The 15,959-nt window shown below is 33.9% G+C and overlaps 1 protein-coding gene and 2 non-coding genes across 3 annotated transcripts in view; 1 reads left to right on the forward strand and 2 right to left on the reverse strand.

The window, feature by feature from the left end:
* LOC110996711 (ubiquitin-like protein 3) overlaps nt 1-15,959 on the reverse strand; it is a 127,025-nt gene that overhangs the window by 11,525 nt on the left and 99,541 nt on the right. The window contains exon 2 of the mRNA XM_045628487.1: nt 2,244-2,352. Within this exon, the coding sequence (XP_045484443.1) occupies nt 2,244-2,352 (109 nt within the window). The remainder of the gene's footprint in view (nt 1-2,243; nt 2,353-15,959) is intronic.
* On the reverse strand, nt 3,685-3,757 carry Trnar-acg. Its single transcript has one exon. It is a non-coding gene; the product is annotated as a tRNA-Arg (tRNA).
* On the forward strand, nt 6,063-6,135 carry Trnat-ugu. Its single transcript has one exon. It is a non-coding gene; the product is annotated as a tRNA-Thr (tRNA).

The following is a 15,959-nucleotide window of genomic DNA, read 5'->3' on the forward strand; positions in this document are numbered from 1 at the left end:
AGGACAAGACACGCTTCAAGAAACTGACGGCCAACCTCCAGTAATGGAAAGGCACGAAAAGAAGAAGAAGATAGTGTCTCAATCATAGGTTGCTGCAGCTCCTGGTTAGTACTATCCTTACTTGTAGAATGCTTATAGTGACAGCTCAAACCCATTTATATATTTGAAAATGTATGGGCCTGCGTCCTTGAACGCGTAATTAATTTTCTCAAAGCTCGAATCTAACCTTTTCAAAGACTAAGAAAACTGTGTTCCCTAATACATTATGCATGTAACCCGGTTCTTGAGTGGGGAAGGTATTCAGAGGCTGGCCTTGTTTTAAACTTACTTCTAATTTAATTTTAATAACGCTTTTCAGAAGTGAACCTAAGCTTTCGCGAACGAAAATAAGTAAACTTACTAGCGATGTGGCTGTTTTAATAAGAAATAAAATATGTGAAACCATTATGTCTATAGTGTACACAGAGAGGTTTATTAATATGTATATAAAATTCTCGCCTCACAGTGTTTGTAATGAAACTCCTCCGAAATGGCTTGACGAATTAATTACTAACAAAACACACACAGAGAAACACACCAAATAACACTAATCAAAGAAAAAAAATAATAAAATAAAAAAGGTCTCATCCTTTTTTATTTTATTATTTTTTTTCACAATTGATCACAATTTTTTTTAGAACAAGGGATGTTTTAAGTATAAAATGCGTGTGTGCTGTGGAGCAGTGTTCCACAGCGCTAGTCAATCTCGTTTTGAAGTCTTGTGTAAAAGTGTAAAAAAAATAAATTGATAATAAAAGTACTTACTTAATTGTTAAAAAGTTAGATGTTAGATTAATAAATATTTTTGGGCCGAATAAAAGTTATGTTTGCATAGTTTGTATGCCGTAGCAAAAACTATGATTTTACTTGGGATCAGTAAAATTCAATTAGGTTGAAGGATATAAATCAAATGAATATCATAATGAAATCTCCACAAATTAATCGTAAATTCTATTTAAAAAGAGCATAATCCGTAAGAAATTATGCACATTTTGCGGTGATAATGACGCAGGAAAAGAAATATTAAGTACAAAAATAATAAGTGTCAACATAAATTATTTTTCACGCCATTAGCGGACCGAGATTCGCACTTTTAATGTTAAAGAGCATCGAACACCCTCCATCACCACTTCATGGGAAAACAGTCATTATACCGACATAAATAAGGCTATTATTTCCATAAAATTGTACGATAGAACATGCCTATTTTAACCCTCATGAATAACATTGGCATAATTCGAAAAATGCGAGGGATCCCATTTCCCTTACACTACAAGCGTTAAATTTACTATGTTTGGGTATTTCCAGTCAAAAAAAAAACCTCACCAGATATAGCACAATATAATTAACAGGTATCTCAAAAAAAAGTTTACTGTGTGAACGCATCAAAACTTTCTTGGCAATAACCAAAGAAAATGGTTCCAGCAGGAAGAAGCAACGTCACACACGTACAATACAAGTTTCAAAGGCAAATAATTGATGACAGGTGACATAAATTGGCCTCCACGCAGTTCTGATTTAACCCCTATTAATTTTCTTCTATGGAGTTATCTGAAATCTAAAGTATACGGCAATAAGCCAACTTGTCTGGCGCAATTGAAAGAAAATATCCGTCACGAAACGGCAGCCATTACTGAGTCCATCTGCCGAGCCGTCATAAGAAATTTTATTGTTCGATAATGCCGCGAACGCAAGGGTCTACATTTGGACGGTATTATTTTTAAGAAATAAATACGAAAAATATGTACTTAATGAATAAACACTTTTTTGATACGAGACTTACTTTTTATTTAATCGATCAACTAAATATGAACTTTCTTTTGAGACACTTTGTATGACAAAGTATCATAGGTCAGCCATAAAGAATGTTACTCAGTTTTTACATAAAATTATAATAACTGAACCATAAATTTAGATTTAAGAACGCTGAATTATAAAAATATTTAAAAATTACCGATTTTCTAATGACTGATAACAAAAGGAATAGTAAGAAGTAACAATTTATTTTTCGTTAAAATATTAAATTGTATGTACTTACTTTAATGTTAAAAATGTCTGAAAATATGGGTAGCTGTAAGATTACTTATAAATAAAACTATGGTGCTTTTTTTAATGTAATTGAATTTTTTGTACTGAGTTCTTGATGAAAGCCGAGTTGTGAACTCTGAGCTGTGAAAATTAAATTGTATTTTATAGGAACTCACCTTCAGGCCAATTGTCATAGACGTGAATAGCGATGTCCCCAGCTGAATCTACCGGACAGAACACGAACTCCTTAGTCTTGCCAGACACAAGAATTAACCGTAGATTTATCTGAAAGAAAATATAAAATATTAAAGCCGTGTTTAAAGCTGTCAATTTGGCACAAACTAATACGATTAATCAATTTAAATTCATTGTTTTTGTGGCATAATTTAAACCAAGTTTAATTGTAACACAGACCATTGTGTTTTAAATCTTTATTGGGCCTATTGCAATTATCCACCATCTCGAAGTTGGAAAGAAAACATATTAAGTATGACATAATCTATCGCAATATGCCACGAAGAACTGCTTTGTTAATTCAGAAGTACAATGAATATTACTTTTATTCAATTCAAAATCATTTATTCATGCAGGTAACATAATGTACATTTATGAACGTCAAAAAAAGAAATGTACATTAAATGCTTCTAATTTTACATTTGCTGCCAGTTCTCAAATCAAGGGCGTAGAACGGAAGAGAAGAACTGGCAATAAACACTCCGCCACTGTTATTCTTCAAAACTAAAAAGTATTGTCTGTCATTTGGCTATATGCTATTTCAGTTTTCATACGTTTTAATATGAACAATTTCTCATTTGCGGTAATGTAAACAAAAACATTTAGTGGCGCTACAAACATAATATAGGGCTGGGCTTCATATTTCTGTATATACTTCATGATCTATTGTCAATCTTAAGCAGTAGTAAGGCAAATAGGTGATCTGCCTGCTGTGCCTGACAAGCCCGTTTCCTCAAGTTGTTTTCCTTCACCATAAAAGAACGTATAATGCGCCCATAGAAATAATGTCTATTGTGGCACAACCTGGAATTTGAACCTCAGATATGAGAGCCGCACGCTAAATCCACTAGCCTACACTGCTCTTTTATGGTAATGTACATATATCTATGTACATAACTATTAAAAAATAGAGAATTGAAAGGTATATAAGAATGTGAATAAATCCTAGCAGTTTTTTTTTCAGTCAAATCTTTAGATCGTGGTCGAAAATAACACAGTTGCTTGATAAAATAATGTCTATATAGCAGGAAATTTAAATTATAACATAAAATATAATCCTTATCATGAATTAAACAGAGCATGTACACGAAAACATAAGCCTAGGACATTTGAAGAGTTAATCTGTAGGATCTACCCTCGTCTTTTTAGAGTATCATTGTTTAAATAAAAAAAGATAACATTATTCTGTTTCGTAATTTAAATAAACATTGGTAGTATGCATATCTATGCTCGCTCTAAGCGTATACTTAAAATTAATTTGTAAGCGATTTCAAAAAAATTATTTTACAATAGAAAAGCCATGAACAGATATTTGATTTGCACCTGTTTCTTTGTAATTAAAAAAAATACACTATATTTGAAATAAATATAAAAAGTAAACAGCGACCCTGCCAGGATTCGAACCTGGAATCTTCTGATCCGTAGTCAGACGCGTTATCCGTTGCGCCACAGGGCCGGTTGTAGACAATTCGAAATAGGCCAAACTAATTAAAGTGTGACATATCGTTTTTATGAACAACATAATTTAGTTATAAATAAGGAACTTGTAGATGAACTTCGACATTTAAATGATTTTTATTATGTAACCTCATATATACAAGATAGAAATCGTATAAAAGAGCGTAATCTTTACTGCAATACTGCTTACTTTACGATTTACTGCAATTTATTCCCTCCTTCCTCTAGTCAGCAAAAGCAAGCAAACCTCTCAAAAACGTATTACATTTTTGTAAGAATTCTCGAAAACGAATTTGGCATAGACAATTTGTGGGTAATATGTGTAAAAAATACATAATTACAGTTGACGTAATCACCAAATAAGAAAATTAAAGACTCCTACCCCTATAATGCTTACGCAATACTTAAACAGATCCTGTCTCATTATATTAAATTTTAAAATTTAATAAAAATTATAAACCAAACAAAAAACAAAATATCTCGAAACTAATTTATATTAATAACTCTATAGCTAAGTGATTAACAAATGTGTTATATAACGAAACATGTTTTGGTTTAGCAAATTAAGCCGCATTAAAAACTCATAAACCTACTAAAAGCCTTAATTACTTAAACTCAGACAAAATATTTAATAGATAGTTAAATTTATGAAGACGTGTTATTTATCATAATACTTAATACTCGTATATATTTCTAATATGTTAAAGGTAATTCGACTACATACGATATACGAAAAGAATGCATAGGCCGCATTGCAGAGCTTTGGGAGGTAACTAGGGGGAGCTGTCTTTGTGGAGGCAAAATTGATTAATGCACCAAAGATACAACTCAAACACTGGGATCGAATGCAAAGGACGAGTGAATTTCAGATACAGCGAATATTAATTAGTCTGCAATTAGATTTCGAGATTTTTTATTTACATACATGTTAGTTCAACGTTATAAAATGGATATTTTCTTAATCACTGTGTATACATGCGTATAGACAAAATGAAGTCCTTCTCTATGCCTGTTTGTATTTTTGTTATAATTTCAGCCTAGTCACGGGTATGCAGCTACCATGGCGTAGATGAAATTGAATGATTTTTAATTGTGTGTTGCGTGTTTGAATATATACAGGCTTATATAGCCGTTATAAATTAAGATTTTCATTTAATGTATAGACACAATTCTTTTTTTAATAGGACGCAAACGGCCTGATATTAAGTGTTACGCCCATGATTCGCTCTTTCCTTGAAGTACCCTAAGTCGAATTGGTTCGGAAATACTTCAGTGGGCAGCTGGTTCCACATAGTGGTGGTGCGTGGCAAAAACTGCCTTAAAAAATCGGAAATTATAATTAATATATAAATAATTACGTATAACAATTTCCCTATTAAAATAATTCTCCAGATTTAGCATCCAAATGACTAGCGTAAGCTGAAGCATATATCCACTAGACCCAAAGTCTGCAAGCGCCTGGCACCTCGCCAAACACTCAGCTGCTTATCACGAGTGCATTCTGTTTCAAGGTCTTCATTGATCTTTACAACGTTAACTGGGACCGGCTGTTTTACAATATCCGGCTTTTCTTCGAATATAGAAATATCCGTTTCGTTGGTCACTTGCTTACAAGTTCGAATTGATTGACGTGGAATAAGTGATACCTAGATGATCTTATGTTCCAAAAAAAAAAATCCTCTGGCAATCTGCGTATCTTAATAAACATAAACATTAAATTAAGAGGCATCTTTTTGGGATTTGCTAGTCATTCAAAAGTAGTTAAAAGAAATAGGTAGTAGTGTTTTATCATCCGAGTTACCAATACCATTTACGTAAACTATTTAATACCTCCGACGACTACATAGTCGGGGAATCATCTAGAAAATATTTATAAAGAAAAAAGTCTGCGTGTCTATGGGCGATCACTTAACATGAGGCTCCTGCTCGTTTGTAAGCTGCAAAGAATGTGTTTATTTTCTAAAACCAGAACTCACTCGGCCCATGATAACATTTAACCAAGAGACTATTTTTTGTGTTCAATTGGCGGATTGAGTGAATGTTTCCCGCATTTCCCGCTCTACGCCCTTGACTTGCGAACTGGTAGTAAATGTAAGTTTTGAATTAATTTGACTTCTTTGATGACGTTCATATTAGATATTTTAATTTTTAAGCACATTAAACATCAAACATTTAGCAAAAACTTGGATTCTATTTAAGAATATTTCTCAAGACTAATGTAAAAACACTTCAGACATTTTCTTTCTAACTTGTTGAAATGTCTTTACTTAAAAAGACCGCAATTTTAAACATTCCAGTCTGTAGCCTCCATAGCTCAGGGGTTAGAGCACTGGTCTTGTAAACCAGGGGTCGAGAGTTCAAATCTCTCTGGAGGCAATTTCAATTTCAATTTTTCAATTTCAAGTTTTCATTTAATAATTTTTCAACATTCTCTTATTTTCTGGAAGCAACAATTCAACACACGTAAAATGTCTATGTCAATGTCGTATGGACAAAACTTACAGCAAGTACAAACCATAGACAATCAAAAGCCGTCCTTCAAGTAATAAAACTGGGTTAATGTTTACAAAATAATCTACTTTTAGACATCTAGCGGTAGCGCTATTGTTTTTGCTCATTGATGCACAGGAAGCAGATTTGCCTATTAGATTGACAAATGATCATGAAAAAGATCTCCATGATCAAAAAAGTATGTAGGTCCAATAAATTATTTTTATTAATTTAGAAATACAAGATTCTTTTACTTGAAACTGATATAAAGTTATAACTATTGCCATGACATTAATAAAAATAATAGAAGATTCAATAATCTCTGAGGTCAAAGTCCCTGACAGGGATCGGGTTAGACTGACACTGTTAGACTCGCTGGGGGCGTAATCCGCTGACAAATTAGTAGGCCTCCATAGACAACGAATTTAACCGAAATCGAAACTAACCTCCGTTTCATTGATATACATATTGTTGGAATTAGTTAATTATTAACATTGAATTATTTATTTATTAGTAATCTTTCAGCTTACATACATATTAGAAAACAAAACACTTAGAAATACAGAAACCCGAATCAGATAACACAGATAAACAATATATATGTAATAGAAAACAAGTAAGTACAACAATAATACTTCATATTTAATTAATGCTTAAACAAAATCAGTCTCATACAATAACGCATGTTCGTATAGCACGATTTCCGCCCCCATATAGTATCTCCGTATAACGCTGAGATGTCTCAAGATATATTTCTGTAGTGTGAAGTTGATAATGATTTGTCAAGTCCATAGTTTTGGGCATCTTTGCAACTGTTTCAATTGTGTTGTTATAAAATTAAACTAACTTTATTAAATTCGTGTTCGAAGTTTTTTAATTGTTCAAAAACGGCTTTACGAGAATACACCTACAACGCGACTTTCTATAACGCAGTATAGGTTTCAGTTATAGGAACAGTTTAAGATTTAAAGAAAAAACTTTTTACCGGATTGAAGCTATGTACATATTATTAAACTTTATTATTAACATAATTTTAAGTTTTCTTTAAATGTGTAAAAGCTATGTTCATAAAAGTGAAGTTTATTGAAACCGCTGTAATTTTGCCGAAATCATTTTCGATAGGCATTTCAAGTCGGTTTATTTTTTTAATTTAATTTATTATTTAAGTATAAAGTGGCGCTATATCTGTTGTCTTATAAAGACTTAGATATAACCTTTGATAATTTTTGAAAATGAACTCCGATGAGGCCATTAGACTTGTGGGAGATTTCTATAGCACTCGTATGTTGAGTCGTGTCGGGAATCCATAAAGATATCTGGATATGTAACAATAGGTATAAAGGACCAAACCCAGGAGATATCGCGTGACGAACAATAAACGGTAATGCCGCCTTCGGGCGATAGACATAAATCAGTGGCTGCCTTAAGCGCCTATTGACCTGTTTCTCCCATTCCGTCTCATATTTCAAACTGACCACAGACTGTTGTAAACAGTAAAACATGTCAATACTGGTTTTCAAGGATTTGAAGATGTCATTAGGGTTGCTTATTGATGTTTTATTTAACAATAAAACAAATTTTAGTTAACAATAGAGCCATTTATTTATTTATTAAACCATTCGACGTGCACCATATGCAGTATCAAATTTTATTGTAAAGACATCCGCGTCATCTAACTTCTGATGCATTAAGCGAATAGTTGGGCCACCGTTTCTAATATTAAATAACTATCAAAATTATGTTAAACACTCGTATGTAGACGAAAATAATCAGTAAAGGAAGCAGACAATCTCACAAGGTTAATAGACATAATAAATTGCCTGACGTCACTTATGATATAAACATAACATTAGAGGAAATAAATTGATAAATATTTGGTACCAATACAAATGTTAAAGTATTTAATAATGTAAGAGCTAAGGCAAAAACACACATTGTACATTTTGCTCTCCCAGGTTTTCTCAGTTTTATAAGCATGGCGATTTCCTAAATCGTCGGTGTTAAGCCCCGAGAGTATAGCCAGATGTATGTGGGTACTCTCTTCAACTGTTCAATTGCATTCATTCGTTACATAGCATAGCATTTTATTGTTATATGCGAGTGGTTATTAGTCAAGAATCTCGTGAGAGATCTTCCTCTGTTTCGTTTCCCAATAGGGCCACCCCACCCGGTCATCCTTATGGTCCATCAATCGTTAAAGAGTATAATATGCATTTAAGCTTTATTAAGGGAATAGTTTAGCGCATCAGTAGCTTTAGTAAAGCTTTTTATTTTTGAGTGTCATATTTTATTAATTTTTCTAATGTTAAGCACTTATAAACACAAATAGTTAAAAAATTAAAAAGGAATTTACTGCACGTCCATTAATTTATATATATAAATCTATATTTAATACAATTTCCTTATAAAAAATATAAAACATTAATTTACTTTAACACTCAAGGATCCGGACAGCACAACCTTCGTACCTACTGGCCTGATTAATCTGTGACCTCTTTAGGTGGTCATATTTCAAGGAATGAGGGTAGGTTTATTTTTCCACAACATTTTCCTGAAAGCCCGCGGGAGCTGAGACCGTGAAAGCCTCCAAGTCGCGTTATTAGAGCCGAAATAATTCGCCTAAGAAATTTTAATAAGTCCATCTTCTGTATAACATTTTACTCAAATATAAAGTTTCAAACAACATAAATTGCCAACTTGCTTAAATTAAATTCTGTCTGGCCGTTATTAAAGTTTTGGGTAAATAATATAGATCATATTTAAAATAACAAAGTGGAAATTATCCAAGTCACATTGCCAAACAAGCTCTCAATTGGAATCTTCAAGGCAAAAGGAAACGTGGCCGCCCAAAAAAGACCTGGCAACGAGGCAGTGCTGAGAGAAGATGGTTTGACGTGGAGCGAAATAATGAGAGCTCAAGAATGATCAGGTCTGCTTTTCTACGGCCTCTGCTACACTTTGGGACATATGATTTTAAGTCAAGTAAATCATATGTTATATTAAATTGGGACGCTCAAGCCTCAAGCAGTTCACGAGCTTAGAAGTTCGTGAAACAAGAGCACACAAAAACGCAAACCGAATTATGCAAATATGCTTAAATTACAGTGACAAAGACACCACAAATACACATGCAACACGCATACAAATTTATTTTTCTTTGTACGAAATTCTCTATAAATACTTCACTCGAAGAGTTACAGTAGTTAGAGTACATTTTTTTATTGAAGACACCATTAAATAAATAGAATCAAAATCAATACATCATTTATTGATAAAGATAGCATATAGACTTAGAAAAAATAAATGCTCTTTATTATTGCGTTTTCAAATTGAGGGCATATAACGTTGTAGAAGAACTAACAATAATCCGTCAAAAGTAAAGATATAAAAATAAAAAATTGGTACGCTTTTTTCTTGAAGGAACCTATGTCAAATTGGGGAAGTAGTAGAAAATCTGGCAATAATCCGTAATAAGACAATAATATATCTTCGTTTAAGAGAAAGTTCAATAAAATGACTGAAATTCGAAATTCACTTGAAGTGAGTGTAAGTTAATATATGACATAAAATAATTGATTTGACTAACGTGCTTGATAAAACATATTAATATTTCCATTCTCCTAAACGCTCGAGTCGACTGCGGTCTAGTGCTAATCTCTAGCAATTATAATAATTTTACGGGTCCAATTCACCTGATACCGTGATACAAACCGCAAAATCGATACGTCACAGGGCTGCCAAAAATTACTTAAATAAATTTAACATTATTACATTTGTATTATGGATTTTTTAAATATAATGTATACATAGTAAATGTGTATTTAAAACAATGGTCTTGTCTTTATAAAAAAAATGTGTCGTAATTAATGGATAATAAAGTACTTGCGGGTAGAAGATGGCGGTTCAGAGTGTTTTATATTTTCTAAAAGACTCTAGGTTTGTAAGATTTATAACGTTTTCGAATTAATTAAAAAAATCTTCTCCATGCCACTCTTTTTATGCCAAGACTACAACTCTTACATACTATTACTTCACTCCACTGCAAATAATCTCTAAATTAAATTCAAAAATACTTATTATATATCATATATGTGAATTCAAATATTCAAGCACGGACAACAGATAATAGTAAGATATCATTATTATTTGGTATTAATAGTAATTTTGTCTGACAGCCCTATTTACCGACCCACTTTCAGCGGCCCCATTCACCCTGACTCTGAAATTATAACGAATCGAACTGGTCACCTCGATTAGGCCAATTTAATACATTCACTTAATGCGAGCAGCTCACGACCAAAATTGAAGACCACTCCGATAATTGCATCCAAAATCAGATAGTCTTTGTTGAGAACTGTGTATTTTTAATAAACGAGAATTTTTTTGAGCATTTATGTATGGAGCATGAGCATGTATGTATTTTAGTATGGAACATAAGATACTGGTATCACTTATTCCACGTCATTCAATTTGAATCTGTACGCATCCCTACTCATCGGCAAAGAAGACAGAGGGTGTAGGCCGAGAGAAAGTCGGCGTAAAAAACTCTCGTAAAAAACCTACTCTTATTTTGTGGTTCTTTTACCGATGTAACAGCGTGCCGAGCGTTGGCAACTTTTCTAAAAAAAAAAAAAAAAAACAAACAACTGGAAGTAAGCTCTTTAGGTCCAGGCATTAGATTTCTGAATCTGTTTCATGATCAGTTTTCAATCTAATGGGCAATTAGCTGATCAGCCTCTAGTACCTGACCCACGAAGTGGACTTTTTGGGTCTAAGACAAGTCGGTTTCCTTACGATGTTTTCCCTCACCGTCTGAGCCAATATTAAATTGGTACATAGAAAGAACATAGTCCATTCATGCACAGCCGGGGATCGAACTTACGACCTCAGAGATGAGAGTCGCACGCTGAAGCTACTAGGTCAAAACTGCTAAACTATATCACTTACATACCGCATAAATGTCATGAAAACGAGTCTTAGGCGGAAAGTGTTATTTTTCAAGGACTTCATTAAATGACCGTATATGATATCTTTATTTCATATTTTAAAAAATAATAAAAAAAATTAAAATATAAACGTGCATGCGTCAGCATTCTAACACATTCAACTCTCCCATTGTCCAGGTGTACAAGGCCGAAATTCGGTTGTTGCAAGCGTCTGGCGAAGCGCCAACAAAAATAGATAAATGTATGTTGCAACACAGGCCTAGATTATACAATCAATTGCAGATGTTTAAAGTAGAACTTGCAGCGTGATAACAGGAGATGATGATAGAACACTTTAAATAGATTTTGCGTAGTAATATCAAAAAAGAAAGACAAAGGAAACGAGGAAGTAACAGGAAGAGAATATTATAAAACTTACAATACAAAAACGCAAAGTTCCTGAAAGGATGCAACTCTGAATCCTTCGAAATCGAGAGAAATAACTCCTGTGCGTCAAAATGCATCTTTGGTAATTCGTTTTAAGTGCTCGACGATAGCGCTAGATGATAGTGACATTCATTTTCTTTCGTAACATTCAGAAATCTAAGGATTTATAGAAAAAAATATATAACAAAGAAATGACACGACAATTAAAGTTTTACTGTTTAAAACGATGTAGCGGGCTACTCGGTTATGAGAAGCTTGCATCGATCTACCTACCCTACCCTACCGCTGCGCCTTCATAAGTTCTCATATAATTTTCACACGTGTATATAAACTTCCTATAACATATTTACGTAAGTATTTGATTGTCCTCAGTGTAACATGTGTGATGTTTGAGAGCAAAAAAAATATATTACGGAATAACAATCGGGATAGTCTCACCTCGTTGTAATAACTTAATTACAATGCTATCAACGATATTGTGAGAATATTAATATAATTCACCATTACTGTAATTAGCAGAGGCTTAATCTCTCGAGACGTATTAAAACAGCGATGGAAAGATGGCTATCTAATTATGTTGTAAAGGGATATTATCGGAGTATCGCTTGTTAAAAGAACATTCTTAAAGCCTCTTGTATAATCTTGAGTTTATTACAAAATTTACAGTTTTTTATATAGGATAGGAGGACAAATGATCCTTAGGGGTGATCAAAAAGGGCATTTATTGCAGCCCATGTACACCACTAGTGGTTGAGTTGCGGCTTATGAGGGAGGAATATGGTCTTTTTTTAACAATTGGAGGACCTTTCTCAAAGGGAAGCCCCCACCGGAAGTCGATTCCATAGTTTCTAAAAGAAAATGATAGAATAAAACAAATGTTTACCTATAAGGCAGTGCAAATTAATTAACTTTAGCACACTTCTTTTTTGATATCCAAGGCGGGAAGTAGCGGTGTATATGGGACTCGACCCTCACCAGAACGGCTGCTATTCAGTGACTGGGTGAGCTATATCCACTAAAATCACCTCGGTTTCTAAAAGGCCGTGTGAGAGTCTCCGGGGCTATTCGCGCATTCTACCAGGGCAGAGTGATTCACAGCCGTCAAAGCATACGACGACATCACATCACAATTTTCGTATTGACAATAAAAAAATAAATCAGTGGCGCTACAACCACTTACGGTCGTTGCCAAGCTTACGGCAAGCCAATGATCAGCCTCCTGTGCCTGACACACGCCGTCGACTTTTTGGGATTAAGACAAGTCGGTTTCCTCACGATGTTTTCCTTCGCCGATACGAGTGAATTTCAAATGCGCACATAGAAAGAAAGTCCATTTGTGCACAACTGGGGATTGAGGTCGTACCTCAGGAATGACCCAGCACTGCTCAGGCGAATTCAAAGCGTAAATACAATTTAATAGAACTTACAATATTCCGTAAAGAAAATTGATTTAATTTGACATAATAAGGTCGTTAAACCAGCCACAAAAGAATACAATCAAAAAACAGTCATATATCTACGTCAGTACTACAGCACGCGACCGATGCCCAACAAAAGCGCAATGAATTCTAATCAAGCTATTCTCCAATATATTACGTTCTCGGCCTATTTGTTACCTAATACTTAGATACGAACTAACGAATTATTTATTACTATGGTCAGCCAACAAATGCGTACCTCACATAAAGAACAGGATATTAAATGAGCAGTGTTGGCCTAGTGGCTTAAAATAATTATCTTAAAAAAATAAAAATTCTTCCAATGTTCCGTACATTTATGATTAACACTTGCTTGTCAAGGCATGTGACTAAGATAAAAGCCCAAACAAAACATTAACAAAACGGTTAATCAAAATTCTCTATAAATAGGATCTACAAAACGCAGATAGCATACGCTGGAACCATAAAAGTATCTACTTAAACCACTCTATTAGTAGTGCAAATTAGAGAAGACTTCAATATAGCAGTCTCTATAACTTTGGCCATTAAATTCATACATACTCTTTATGTAAATAACGTAACATTTGCGTAGTAAAATGCATTTATTCCGTGTCCCAGTTGGACAGCGAGTGGAAGCAATATAAATTCCTAACTGAAACAATAGCCGCGCAAACTGAACGGGAAATAGAAAGATCCTATATCGACCTACTTTTTGATACTATGATAAGTCCAGCGAGGAATAACTCGTTCAGGAAATTTAAACAATGCCAATGTATCCACTATATGAGAATAGAAGATTATTAGGGCGTGATCAGTGATGCAGTCTAAAAACTGATTAAAATTGTGAATATGGGTTAGTATGTGATAATTTAGACGTTATTAAGTTTATTTTAAGAACCAAATTTGTCGTTACGATTCTTTGAAATGTTTTTAAGCTGAAATTGAGGCTAAGAAAATGTGTCTATTCAATATACACATACAAACAAATAAGTAACACGTTTCAATTAAAACCTTTTAGCATTTCAGTTCTATTAATAAATTCATTAGAATATACAAGGCGACAGTGTATGGTGAAGTCGGGTTGGGTACATATCTGGACCAAAGGATGTAGGACAAGTCAAAAGTACCCATAACCGACAAGCATGCACGATGAAGCGAGAGAGGTATGTCAGGACTGCAAATGGAGATCCTTGATCTCTTGCCAACATCATCGGGAATAGGGCGTGAATAAAAATATATAAATAATGAATCCACCATTTTTGTAGTAAACTAAAAAATGCATTACACCGATTGATACGTCATCAAAAAATCCTTAATATATAAGGATTACAAAAGATTTTGGGATAAGAGTCAAGACCCGAAACATGATAAAAAGGTTAACATGACCACACGTATTTCGATCAGAACATATTGAGATTTACTTTTCTACACTCGACTGAAAAAGTTACTGATCATGTCCGCCAATTCCTCTATCTTTCTGACCCCTCATTAGTCGCTCGATTGGCCGCTTCCTCCCAGCTAGTCCGGAAATCCGGTGATACCGCTTTCTTTCACGTTCGGATGTCTTTTCCCAGTTCTATACGGGTCACTAGATTGCGGTTCATTTGGTAAAGATCAACTGATACGGGACAATATTTTAAAGATATTTCAAATTAATACCACTAATAGTAAAGTTGTTATTACTTTAAGTGTGTGTTCAGCATGCGACTCTCATCCTTGGGGTTGGAGGTTCGACCCCGGCTGTGCAACACTGGACTTTTTGTCCACGTGCGCATTTAACATTCGCTTGAACGGTGAAGAAATAGGTCGTAAGAAAACCAGCTTAGCCTTAGGCGAAATACCCGATCGGTATTCACCATGCCACCAGTCAGGAGCGTGTTTTCCAGCACTACATACTAATGATGCCAAATGGGCATGTTGTTAAACAAAATACACATATTGGAACCAGGCAAACGATGTATGCAAAAAATTGTTACGCCATGACAATGAGTGATCATCACCTTTCTAGAAGGTTAAGATCACGTGCAATTCTTACAAGGGGAAGGTGATTAAATTTTTAAAGGTAAGGTGCTTTTATAGCGTGGGCGTGCCACCACTTCTAAATAACTTAACTAACCTATTATTATGACATTATGATAAAATTTGTATTATATGAAATTTATATAATAAATATGACATTAACATGCCTATTTATATATGGCGGATTGTGCGGATTTCTATAATTAATATATCTAATTGTACCACTAGCAAATAATCGATTTCATTCCATTTGAACGAGCGTCGTTTACATAGACTACGAGATTGCTGCCTATCTAATACATCATTGAAGAGTCTGCATGAGATAAGAATGACTTAAGTAATTAATCTCTGGTTCATTATATTCACTCCCTCTAGGAGATGTATCCTTGTGAGGAAATCAATCAGCTCCAACGTTAGGGGAAGCTAATGGAAATCTGCTACATTGTCATTCATTCCATGCTCGCAGATCATCAGTCATCGACTTAGTGAACGATGAATGACGATGCACGTTTCTAACAATGTAATTGTTAAAGTTTCAGTAAAGGTTATAGGATAGAAATATAATTTACCTGTAATCAGAGATAAATTTTCAATGTTCAGACTTATAAGGATTTATCTTACTATGACACTAATTTTGAGGATGTTGATATTTTCCACCTCTCCAAAGAGAATGTGAGGGAAATATTTGAGAGACGGGAAAACTTTTACTTTGTTGAGCTTTAACTATTTCTTTGGAATATAAGTTAATTGTCGTATATTGAATTTTAGTTATTTTTGTCTGACAATGTCTTACTGAACCTTTCTAATATAACAACAAATATATATTTAAATAGATAAACAGTTTTGGCTTTGTATAATGCCTAAGTGTTTTGTTTTGTAA

Source organism: Pieris rapae, chromosome 6 (assembly GCF_905147795.1).
Source record: "Pieris rapae chromosome 6, ilPieRapa1.1, whole genome shotgun sequence".
NCBI classification, from domain to species: domain Eukaryota; kingdom Metazoa; phylum Arthropoda; class Insecta; order Lepidoptera; family Pieridae; genus Pieris; species Pieris rapae.